The 12,115-nt window shown below is 44.6% G+C and overlaps 1 protein-coding gene across 1 annotated transcript in view; it reads left to right on the forward strand.

Annotated features, from left to right (window-relative positions):
• The window catches only part of PKP1 (plakophilin 1), a 42,920-nt gene that overhangs the window by 29,605 nt on the left and 1,200 nt on the right, over positions 1-12,115 (forward strand). The window contains exons 6-12 of the mRNA XM_010082832.1: positions 166-343; positions 2,499-2,613; positions 3,873-4,028; positions 4,132-4,308; positions 6,253-6,406; positions 6,917-7,103; positions 11,895-11,979. Of these exons, the coding sequence (XP_010081134.1) occupies positions 166-343; positions 2,499-2,613; positions 3,873-4,028; positions 4,132-4,308; positions 6,253-6,406; positions 6,917-7,103; positions 11,895-11,979 (1,052 nt within the window). The remainder of the gene's footprint in view (positions 1-165; positions 344-2,498; positions 2,614-3,872; positions 4,029-4,131; positions 4,309-6,252; positions 6,407-6,916; positions 7,104-11,894; positions 11,980-12,115) is intronic.

The raw sequence follows: 12,115 nt of genomic DNA on the forward strand, positions 1-12,115 counted from the left end.
TTCCCATAGGGATGGACAGAGACTAGCATTTAGGACACCCCCTGTGCTCTTGGTTCAAAGAGGATTGTAATGAACAAGGGATTTGTTGCTGGAATTAATTCTGGTCTAAAAGTTTCTAATGCATGGTGATCCTCTGCTTGAGCTTGTCTCCCACCTCCTTCCTAGGACTGCTCTGGAACCTCTCCTCCACCGATGAATTAAAAGAAGAGTTGATACAGGAGGCCCTCCCCGTCTTGACAGACTGTGTTATCATCCCTTTCTCTGGCTGGTCTGACGGCAGCTGCAACAGGACAAGAGAAATTATTGACCCAGAAGTATTCTTCAATGCTACAGGGTGTTTGAGGTGAGTCATCAAGCAGGAACTTACTGTAGCTTGCAGTCTGTTGACAAAAACTGAAGCTGTCTAAACCCTCTTACAATAATCTAAAGACATGCTCACTGCGATTGTATTAACAAAAACCTCTCCTTGAGGAAGTTTTACTGACTAGGAGAAGGTGCAGAAAAATTTACATGTAAAATATGTTTCCTAGTATTTTGTTTTTCTTTTTTTCATAAGTCTGTCCTTGCTAAGTCTCTGCTCAAAAAAATGTAAGTTGCTTTGTCACTGGAGAGCTGCAATACTGAAACCTGGACCAGGAAACTTTAGATTTCTGAGGCTTGCAGAAAAAAATTTTGCTTGCTAGAAAAAAACAAACAAACAAAAAAAAAAAAAACCCAAAAAAAAAAACCCCAAACAAACAAAAAACAACCTGGTTTGGGTTTTAGGTGACAAAAAGACAGAATTCTGTGTGTGGGGAAAGCAAGCATTTTCCAGCTGATTTTAATAACTGTTTGAGTACAGAGCAATCCCATTGCCCTGGTCTTTTCCTGGCTCGTTCCGTCAGGCGGGTCAGCTACAAAACAGGAGGTGCAGACTGAGCCCAGAGTAGTTTAGTTTATTTTTTACACGGGAAAGCCAGAGCTCTTTTGTAGAGGATCTTCGCCCTGACTTGCTGTTTCTCCTACCACCCTCCTCCACTTGGATGTGAGCTCCTTGTCTCACTGGGAACAAGTGGGGAAAAAAAAAAAAATAACCCTGTATAATTAGGTACTTTCATCAACTGAAGCTCTCCCTGAGGGAGCGCAGTGCCGACCGCACCCTTACCAGACATGCAGCTAGTAACTGGAGCTGTACCTGCTTATGAAACGAAATGGGTGAACACGGCCGGGGCCTTTTCAGACATGATACTATCGTCTTCTGCGGCTGGGAACCGTGTCTGAAAGATAGTGAGTGCTGCTCCCTTCCCTGTCTTGGAAGGCACCTTCCCCATCGGGATGTGCAGTGTACGTGAGGTGCTCCTCCACTTTTAAGACCATCTCAGCCCATTGATGCCACAAAATATCCCATTCAATTGAGGGAAGAAGTTCGATAATAGCTTGTGAAAGGAGCTCTCCTTGGAGCTTCACGCAAGGCAGGCTCCGTCTCCTGAGACGTATCACAGTCTGCGGCAGTAATATCCACCACCCCAGCAAAGACTGCGAGATGCACGTCAAGGAGGGAGCTAAAAATGTTGTGGGGAGCTGAAACGGGGAGCAAGCCAAGGAAGGAAAGCAGGACAGTTGGGTCCAGAGCCCCTGCTCCCCTGAGCCGGGACTGCTCTGACTCACTGCCCAGCCACATCATAATGCAGAGATGAGAACAGCCTTGGGTTTGCCCTGGGCTCGAGCCATTGCTGCTCAAGCATTTCTGGATTGCAGATGAATTCATGTTAATGAGGCGGCTGCAAATCACAGTGAACATCAAATCCAGCTCTGGAATGCCTGGAGTGAACATCTCACAACGATTTCCAACCTCTCTTTGTTTTTCATTTGCAAGCTACAAGGCAATAAAACAGGGAAGAAAAAAAAAACCAACAAAACAACGAAAAACCATTTCCTGTTACTGGAAAAACTCCCCTGTCTTGGAAGCAAACAGTGCTCAGGAATACATTACAATGTTACAAACCGGTCAGTCCCTCTGGTCAGAGCAATTGCTGCTCTTCAGCCTCTCTGCCCCAGTTTCCCACGCAAATATTGCTGTTGACCCCATTTAGCTCCTGCTTACATCCATTCACACGTTCCTGATTTTCACAATAATCCCAGATGGTCTTTATTCAGTCTTCTCTTTGGAAAGCCCTCCAAGGAGGAGATGAGTCTGTGTAACGTCACATGCATATCCTCTGAGGCAAAATATTGCTGGTAGTTACTCTCACTAGGATGTCTTTTATGCAGAGCTCCTGAAGAGGACATTTTCCTAGATGAAATCAATCCAAAAGAGCAATGAGAGCTACGCATCTGTGCAGCCCTACAGAAGACGTCCAAAATGAGAGCAGTGCACCAGCCTTGCTGAATCTGAAAAAAACGTCCTTAAATTCAATTAGAGCCCTAGCCAGAACAGAGCTGATCGAGACTAGTGAGTGAACCCAACTAATCCTCTCTCTTCCTCCTCTCCTGACATGCTCTGCGATGGCTTCCTTCAGAAACTTGAGTTCTGCAGACATGGGGCGCCAGACCATGAGGAATTACCCTGGCTTGATCGATTCAGTCATGACTTATGCCCAGAACTGCGTGGCTTCTAACCGACCCGATGACAAGGTATCAGATGCCCCCCCCAAGCTGTTTGCCCCATAATTAATAACGGCAGTATTGGGAATACCTCAGAATCCCTTTCAAACAAACACAAGAGGGGACTGGACTCTTTGTGGCTGCTCTTGTCCTTCCAAATCCCAGTGCGATCTATTGTAGGATTGCAAATCCTCTGGGCCTGAAGTAGAGATGGGTTTTACAATTTCACTTTACCAAACACAGAGACACAGCAAAATATTTTTGCTCCTGAGACCCCAATATGTTTTCCCCCCTCCCCCTCCCACCTTGAGATCTTTCCTGCATCTTAACCTCCATCTCTTGCTCTTCCCACTGCCACATCACTTCATCCAGCAGGACTCAAGTATATAAGCCCCAAATTGGCATCACATTCAGCAAGAAGCCAGGAGCTGGCGTCTTTCTGCCAGTCCCCTGACTGTGACTCTGATCACTATGTGTAAAAGGCACTTACCTTGGAGATAATAGTGTTTATAGCCACATTTTCAGGAATTCAACACCTGTGATACTAGCCTGGCCCCCTAAAGTCCCCAATGCCCAGCAAAGTACCAAAATTATTTTACATGAGGTCAGGATTGAGCAAATCATCTTTTGGGGACAGCTTTTGCAAAAAAAGACCGGTTTCAGCAGCACATACAGAACACAGCTCTTTGGAAATGTAACTGCATGTTCCGGTGTTGATTACAGGTATCTAGTGAAAATTCTCCCTTTGCTCTTTACATTGGGCACCCTCTAGCATCTAGGTAAAGCAGACTTAAAAGCCTGTTCTTGGTTAAAAGTGTTCTGTAATCTGTAGCTGGGACTTGGATAAGGTAATTGAAAGTTGACTACAGCAAGAGGAAGACTTTCAAGATCTGGCATTTCATGGCAGGAAGTTTGATAGAACCACCCTCTGCACTCATGCTCTTTTCCTGTTTATCAACTAATCTGTGGCAGTGGGATCTAATAAGGTTCAGTGAGCCAGTCAGCTCAGAGAGATCCACGACATCACATTGTGGCTATGTAGCCTTCGTTCATCTCTACTCTACCTCCCTCTTCCCATCCGTTGGACCCTTAAGCAGAGTCAGGAGCTTATATACTCTACTCTACTCTACTCTACTCTACTCTACTCTACTCTACTCTACTTTTCAGTATAACTGCTAAAAAAGCTGATTATGGCACGGTATGTCTCCCCTCTGTAGCTATAGCAGGTGTTGCTCTATATTTTTCTGCTTAACGTGATGCTTGCATTTGTATTCTGGGGGTGATTTCAGTCTGTGGAGAATTGCATCTGCATCCTACACAACCTCTCCTACCGCCTGGATGCTGAAGTTCCCAACAAATACACCCAACTCAACCACATGGCCCGGAGCGTTTATATGGACAAAACTCTCACAGGCTGCTTCAACAGCAGGAGTGGCAAAATGGAGGTAAGGTGTGCCGCAGAGGGCTCAGAAATGTGATATTCAGCTCCAGGCAGGGGCTGCATGTGAAGAGCAGGATCTGAGCTTCCAGTTTCTCATCTCTCTGTAGAATGACGAGTATGGTGTCCCCCTTCCTGAGGAGGATTTTAAACCCAAAGGACCCAGCTGGCTCTACCACTCTGATGCCATCCGCACCTACCTGTCCCTGATGGATCAGAGCAAGAAGGATGCCACCTTGGAAGCTTGTGCTGGAGCTCTGCAGAACCTCACTGCAAGCAGAGGGCTGGTAAGCACTCCTCTCTCCTCTGCACATATGTGGCCAAATGTGTCAGCATTTTACAGTAGTCAGAAAGGAAAATGTCCTTCAGAAACCTCAACGCACTATTGTCAGTCTTTCCACAGTGGATGCTCCAGCTGAGGTATTCATTAATGCCAAAAATACGGTCTCATGGGGGGTTATGATCAGTATCCCAAGGGTCTATCCCAGATCCATACACTTTCCAGGGGCTCCTCCAGGTTGGTCATACCACCAGCATCTACCGCTATTGGTGCCCTCCCCCCAGGACAGCTGTGAGGACGTGCACAGATGTGCACATGTGGACAGACGTCATTAAAGGAGAGAGAAAGGTTGTGCGTGCGCCACCGCCTGTGCGTGTTTTTTAAGTGGGAGGTGGCTCTAATAACAGGGTGGGTTGTGCTGTGGATTGTGGCTTGTCCTCACATCAGAGCTGCTTGTAAAATAGCTCTGATTGATAGATGTCCTAACCCGTAGGTATGGCAGCGTGGAGGGGACACGGGCTGCGTGACGCCGTGGGTATTGCAGGAGCCGGGGCACGGCAAGGGCCATGTCACGACAGCAGCTCCGCTGTGCCCAGTATCGCTACCGTGGGCATGTCCTCACAGGCTGCGTTCACGTGGACAAACCTCGACTTGTCTGTTTGTGTCGAACTTCATCAATTCCAATTTAAATAAGATGGCTAGGGAGATAAGGAGATAATTATTTCATAGGTAGGAGAGGTGCGTCACGTGTGCGCAGCGTTCCACCCAGAAACACCGAGTGACTCACAAAAAGAGCCTTCGCTGCTAGGACAGCACTAACCCGCCAGCTCTGATCTCCCGGGAGCTTTTGTTACAAGTCTTACCGTGTGAAAAGCTTTGGGAACCTTTTCCTTTTTTGCAGTTTAATTAAACAGCGGCACTAACAAGGTGGAGAGAGGCTGTCACTGTAAGGGTAGAGCTGATCAGAGAAATGGGTCTGGAGCTATCTGCTCCATGGAAATGAAAAGGCTTTCAGCCATCAAGATCATTACACAAGAATGTCTTTTGGGCAGGGGGGAAGAAAACAAACAAAATAACCCACCCCTGACAGTGTTGAAGCAGCTTATTTCAGCCCTCTGGAAGGGAATGGTTGGAATTTGCTTACTATAATCCTTTAGCTCATAGAGGACAATTCTGTATCTCCTCTTAGACTCCACTTTATACATCCCAATCCTGCTGGTGTGAATCTGTAATGTGGCACTTGGTCCTCCTGGAGCATGGGAGGGAAACTGGGTCTCAGGCCACTGGAAGATGGCTGCCTTCCAGCCTGTTCCCTCCATCCCCACGTCACTGTTGATGGACATGTGTCACTGGTGGTGTGAAAATCTCTTTCTGGTGGGGCAGTAGCTGGGAAGTTTAGTTTAAACTCTATCAATAAGAGGGCAATTCATCAAGGGTTTGTGCTTCTTTGTCCATGAACGCTCATCAGCATTGGCTACGTCCTGAGATCTTCTAGATTTACATAAGCAAATGCAAGATCAGGATCCAAGATGAGTATTTTTGGTCTTCAGCTTATTTTTTAAGGTATCATTAGATGTTCCCGTTCCAAAGCAGCCTCTTGCTTGTGGCATCGCAAGGAGCTGCAAGGGCGCTGTGCAAGGGCAAGGGCAATGGGGACATGAAAGTAAAACTTCTCCAGCTTATGGGAATATCCATTGGTTGAGCAACTGTCCCCACTCAGGCTCCAGAGAGAGGACAGAAGTACCAGTCATATCACAGAAGATGAAAGGCTGACTTTGCAAATGCCTGTGGAGAAGAGGGGTAAATGACAAAGTGGGAATATGGTAGCAGAGGAAGGTATTGTTTAGATGCTTATTTTATAGTGTTGTCCCGTTTGTCTGGTCCTGTACATCATTCCAGTTGTGTCCTCTTGACATTAGAAGTCATGAGACATCTCTGTTCTATCTCCTAGATGTCCAACGCAATGAGCCAATTGATTGGTTTGAAGGAAAAAGGTTTGCCTCGCATAGCACGGCTCCTCCAGTCCAACAGCTCTGAAGTTGTCCGATCTGGGGCTTCTTTGCTGAGCAACATGTCCCGGCATCCTGTTCTCCACAAAACCATGGGTACGTAATTTCCACCACATCAGATTCCAGAACATCTAGTTTCCAACTGTCTAATATCTGCCAACCTTGTTTTGTAAACCCCATAATAGGACTCAACCAAGCTCCCAAATTGGGCAAAGCAGTGTCATTTCTTCTGGCCAAAAGGACAATTACAGGTGATAACCTGCAGGCTTAATTAACAAAATGTGTGCTATCTCCAAGTCTCTACAAGCATGTGGTACACTTTACAGATAATGAAAAATCTGCAGAATCATGAGGATGACAGTGTTTTGGGAACTGAGTTGGACTTGACTACCCATGCCCATATCATTGCCCTTCCAGGAGCCTGCAGCACTCACTTTGTCTCTGAAAATGAAGTGATGACTATTATGCCATTACTGTCTGACATTACTAGTGCCTCCTTCCAGAGATAACACTGCATTCTTGCTCTGAATAGTGCTAACACAAATAGTATCATTCACTCGTGATAGGTTTAATGTAAATATTGACCGGAACATTCCACCTCTTTAGCTCACCAGGTTCTCCCAGATGTATCACGTCTCCTGTCATTCCAGTCTGCAAATACCAACAGCTATGGCGAGATCATGACATCAGCTTGTTACACTCTGAGGAACCTCATCATGTCCAACCCACACCTGGGAAAGTCTTACTTGACAAGCAACATGCTCAATAATGTAGTAAGCCTGTGCCGAAATGGGTGAGTTTGGGGCAGAAGGCATGGAGAGGGTTGTGCACAGACATTTTTGAGCCCATGCACTCTGTGCAAAGCCAGTTTCACCCCAGGGCCTTCCCAACATCCTTCAGAGCCATAGTAAAGCATTATTTTTCCCTGTGCTTGTAAATTGAGAGTGCCAAAAAAATTCAAGGATGCTGGTAGGAACAAATTCTCAGCACTGGTTTCTTGGAAACAGGCATGAGCCATCCATGGTGGGATTTGTAAAGGGACCCCAGGAAATTTGCTGGATGAATTTTAAGAAACTCTAAAAAGAATTGAAGGACCGACATCTTGAACCCTGTTAAAAATTCCAGCCCTCAAAACAGGGGATGCTGGTACTCAGCCTCACTCCCTGGTACCTGGTCTCCCCACTCACAGCTTCCTGCGAACTGTATCATGATGGTCAGGGCTGAGATTCAAGCACTACTAATATAATGGGATTGTCCTTAGCTATAATGTTCAGATTTGTTTGTCTTTCTGTTGGAATATCTACCTCAAGTGGCAAAGACACCACTTTGATGAAGTGTATACATGTGTCTATATGTATGTATTTATTAAAATATATCCACAGGTATTTTACAACAACTGACCAATCCCAACGTATTTTACCACATTTTCTTTTAGGACTTGGTTTGAATGTTGGTGGTAGTAATTCTGTCCTGCTTGTTATCCATACTCCCTACAGCCCTGTTCAAAAGGCTGTCCCTCCTTTGCCAAACGATACGTTCATTTCTGGACAGACTGGTGTTAAACTTACATGGTCTTTGACCATGTATTCTCCTTCCTAGACTTTCATCTCTCCTACCATCTGTCTTTGTTTTAAGATACTTTCTAAAAGTAACCTATTGTTTTCTGTTGTGAAAAGACATTTGCATACCTTCCCCATCATCCTTTGATAAACCACTTCCAACCTACTGCATGTTTTATGGCAGCAGAGAGACTCTCAGTCATTAGAAGTGGCCTCATTGTTTAGTTTGGACCTCAGCCAGTGAACATTGGTCAGTTTGCTGCTTTTATATGCTTCCACTCTAAAACAAGCCCAATTAAAATGAAACCTAGCCCTCTTCTAAGTCTTCATTGTTTTGAATGGTATTAATTCTGCCTAAAGTCCTGCTTTGGATCCCTCAGACCGGTCGTCAGCTAATTTACTACTTCAGCAAAGTGTTGCACAACTGGGGTTGTACGTACCTTAATTGTCTTGACTGTTTTATATGATGAGCTTTATTTGCTGTGACTCACTAAACTGTGAGGAGTTACTAAATTCTGTCTGTATCACAAATTCCTTCTGCGAAACTCCCCAGTTCTTACAGTGTCCCAAACTTGCATTGTTCTTTTTACTCCATTATTCTTTCTGTCCCCGAAGATTTTTATGCTGTTTGATAATTATGAAAAAATACCAATTTATATCCAGAAGTAATCTTACTCAAGCCATATCATTTCAGACTGTTCCCATAGAGCAGATGTGAAGGAGATCTCCCCTCTCATGAACTGACCTGTTAGTTCACAGATGAGCTTTTCCCGCTTTCCTCTATAACCTGTGAAGATAAAAAGGAAATTTTAGGGTGGGATTTATCCAATTCTACATCAGAAAGAGCCTCACCCACTCCCCGATGGTAATAACTAGATCCAACACCTCTACTGGGGGCTGTGGCAGACCCCATGCTCCCCACACTGATGCTGAGTGTGATGGGTCCCACGGTATCGCCCTCCTCCTTCCCAGCACCACAGCCAGCAGGAACAGAGAACAGAGGAGGTCTCAGTGGTGGCCAAATTGCCATGGAGGACACCATGCCATGTTGCACCTTGTTAGTATTTTGCAGAGTTTTCTCTGTTAGTCTGCCTCAGTTTCCTTGTGGACATACGTCCCTCACCTCCAACACCAGCTGGTTTGGTTGGCGCATCCATGTAGTGCCTCCATGGCACTTGCTTCTTCTGCCACCCAACAAATGTGTTGTTAGCTACACCTTTGAACTGGTCTTTTGTTGCATTTGAAGCTGTAAAGTTCAATACACTAGAACATTTTTATATTCATGTTTTAGAAAGAGATTCCAGGTTACAGACAAGTAAGTTATGGATCTTTTCCTTTCCCATGTTTCCTCAAATGCCAGACAGCACTTCTCAAAGCTGAGATTTCTTCTTCTGGATGTTTTTGTAGCTGTATTCTGAGTGAAAGGCATCAACAGTTCAGCAGTTTATCTGATAGCTGTGGTTTCCTCTCCTTCCTGGAGCATCCCAATTCAATAATTGTCGCTGTCTCCTGCATATATCCTCACCTATGACACAGGCTTCATAGTGATGATCATGTTCGTTTGCTCTGTTATTTTTAGTCCAAGTTGACAAAATATTGAATATTACCTTATTTTTTTTGTTGGTGTTTCTGAAACTCAAGCTACTGTTACTGATTTATTCTGATGTCTTCTTCATCTTTCTTCTCCAACTATCTGAAAAATATTCCCAGCTCATTTTCAAGCAAAATTATTTCACTGGTAAAATTATATATTTTCTTGACAATTGGCTGCACTAAAAGCTTTTCTCCAAAATCTCTTTCAGTAACTTCAGAGCATCAGATTTGCTGTTCGTCTCACAATCCCTTTATCACTGATTTCTTTCAGTTTCTCTTTGTTCATTCACTCTTCACACCTTTTCTGTTGCACAATTTAATTTTGTAGTTTAATACTGTCACAACAGTTCACCGACATTAATCTTTCAAGGAACTCAGATCTTTCCTTGATTCCTTTCTGTGGAAGAGAGTTCTTCTCATCTACACACTTCCAATTTCCCATTTTTTACAAAGATTGCACCTTGCAACCTCATAACATCCTGAAGAAGTCCTTCTTCCAAGAATTCCTTGGCATCTCCTGTGACGTACATAAGGTTCTTGATACTTTTGTCCTTTGAGGAAACATTATTTGATACGCATGTACAAACATCTCATCTTCTGTGCTGCCCTCATGCTTCTGCTCAACCTCACTGTCTCCTTCTGATTGGTTTTTTTTTTTTTGTGTGTTTCATTGAGTCTTTTTTTGGTCAACTGCTTCCACTGCCACCGGTGGCTATCTTCCCTATTGTTTTTCCACAAATTCTTACAAATGCTTCTACTTGTAAAAAACAGACTGTCCTTAAAACCAACTTTGATTTTCAGGTAACTTTTTAAAGAACATTTTTCCCAAAATCAGCTGTTCTTGATATTCTACTCCATGTTGTACACTGCTGTGGTCACACACTACTCCCAGCACTTTTGTTTAGGATATTCTACATTACACACTGAAGTTGTGATCACAGTTCCATCAGTTCATATTTAATTATTTTGTACCTACAAAGTAGCAGTAGATTCTGTATGAAAAAGAGACACTCAAATTAAGAGTGGACAAATTCTTTTGTCTGAGTTTGGAAATGGCTCAGATACCAGATCCTGGTAATTTTGGTTTGAAAAGAAAAAATCTTTTTGAGGTATGCTCTGAAGTCACAGTTGCAGAAAGTACACATTCGGCATCATTAGAAGCAAATTATAAAAAAAAAAAAGAAGAAAATTACTATAGCTTAAAAAGAGAGAAACAACATGAAAAAACTTGTTCTTGAACATGAGTGTCAAAGACATGCACTGACCATCTAATCACAGATACCTCTGGGTTTATTGGTTTTTAATGGCTTTTCAACCACGAACAATTTTTCAGCCACAAAAATTCTTTTTAACATAGTCATTCTGGTGACAGGGCATAGGATGGTTATAACCAGAGAAGTGATTTTGCAATAAAACCTGGTTCTCCTGTCCCAAAACGTTGCTCAAGAATTTCCAATTATCTGCCATGCACTAGCAACACGTGCGAGCTGCACAATCATTTTGGAGCTTATGACCAGGTTAAATTTGCTAATTTATTTTAGGCTACAAGGTCTTTGATAACAATGGCTGTGTATATTAGAGAAATGCCCCAAAATTTGCTGAATACTGTTACATTCCCGTACTTTCACTCAGAACACAGTGCTTGCAGGTCCCAGGTTGTTCCTGATGTCCACTGCCAGTCCATTTCTCACAGTCTGATCAGGACTATTTTGAGGACACACAGTTTTGTGAAGCTCTATCGTACAGGGAGGGTCCTGAGTCTGTTTTTGTAGCTCCCCATCACCCTGATGAGACAGGCTGGGGCTATCACACTGAACCCAGATCAGGAGTCTCCCGCAGGCAGGATGAGGTCCAGCAGATCAGGAGCAGCAATAAGAACCAGCAAGGAGGTTTCTATCTAGGTTGTCCTATGAAATGATTCTATGATTCTATGAAATGTTCCAAAATTATAAAAGGTACTGCTATGACTCACAGTTTCAGAGCTGTTACGTGAGCAAGTATCTATTAACTTGTGCTGAGTAAGGACTTATGGTTGCAGATGTTGTTATTACGAACGCTCCCATCTCCTCTGTCCTCACCAGGCAGCACGGAGCCCGTTCCTCTGCTGCCCTCCTGAGACATTTGCCCACACGGTCCTTACAGACTCCAGGGAAGGGCTGGCACCATTTCCCTTCCCTTTCCCAGATTTCACACTCCAGAAACACCCCTTCAGCTCAGTTCAGTGCTCTTTTCCCCACTCGGATCCCTCCCTGGTTTTCGTTTGTCCTGTCCCCGTCCCAGAGGTTGTTGTCACAAACCCTGCTGAGAGAGCGAGGAGGGTTTTACCGGCAGTCCTCCGCCACGTCTAGCCAGCCTCCCAGCTGTCGGTAATGCACGTGGGTTGCTGCGCTGTGGCCTGCCATAATTCACCGGGGTTGCTTTCATCTTCCCAGCTCCTGTCCAAAAGCAGCCGAAGCCGCTCGCCTCCTCCTGACAGATCTCTGGTCGAACAGGGAGCTCCAGAGTGTGCTCAAGCAGGTAAGGAAAGCGCTTCTGCTCTCCGGCTGACAAGAACAACCCTGCTATTGACTCACTCGCCAAAGTCGGTGAGTTTGCAAAGGCTGTGACTCAGCAGCGAGCACGGGCAGGACCACGGCGCTCTCAGCACATGCGC

The sequence above is a fragment of the Pterocles gutturalis genome, unplaced genomic scaffold (genome assembly GCF_000699245.1).
Source record: "Pterocles gutturalis isolate BGI_N339 unplaced genomic scaffold, ASM69924v1 scaffold5760, whole genome shotgun sequence".
Classification (NCBI taxonomy): Eukaryota; Metazoa; Chordata; class Aves; order Pterocliformes; family Pteroclidae; genus Pterocles; species Pterocles gutturalis.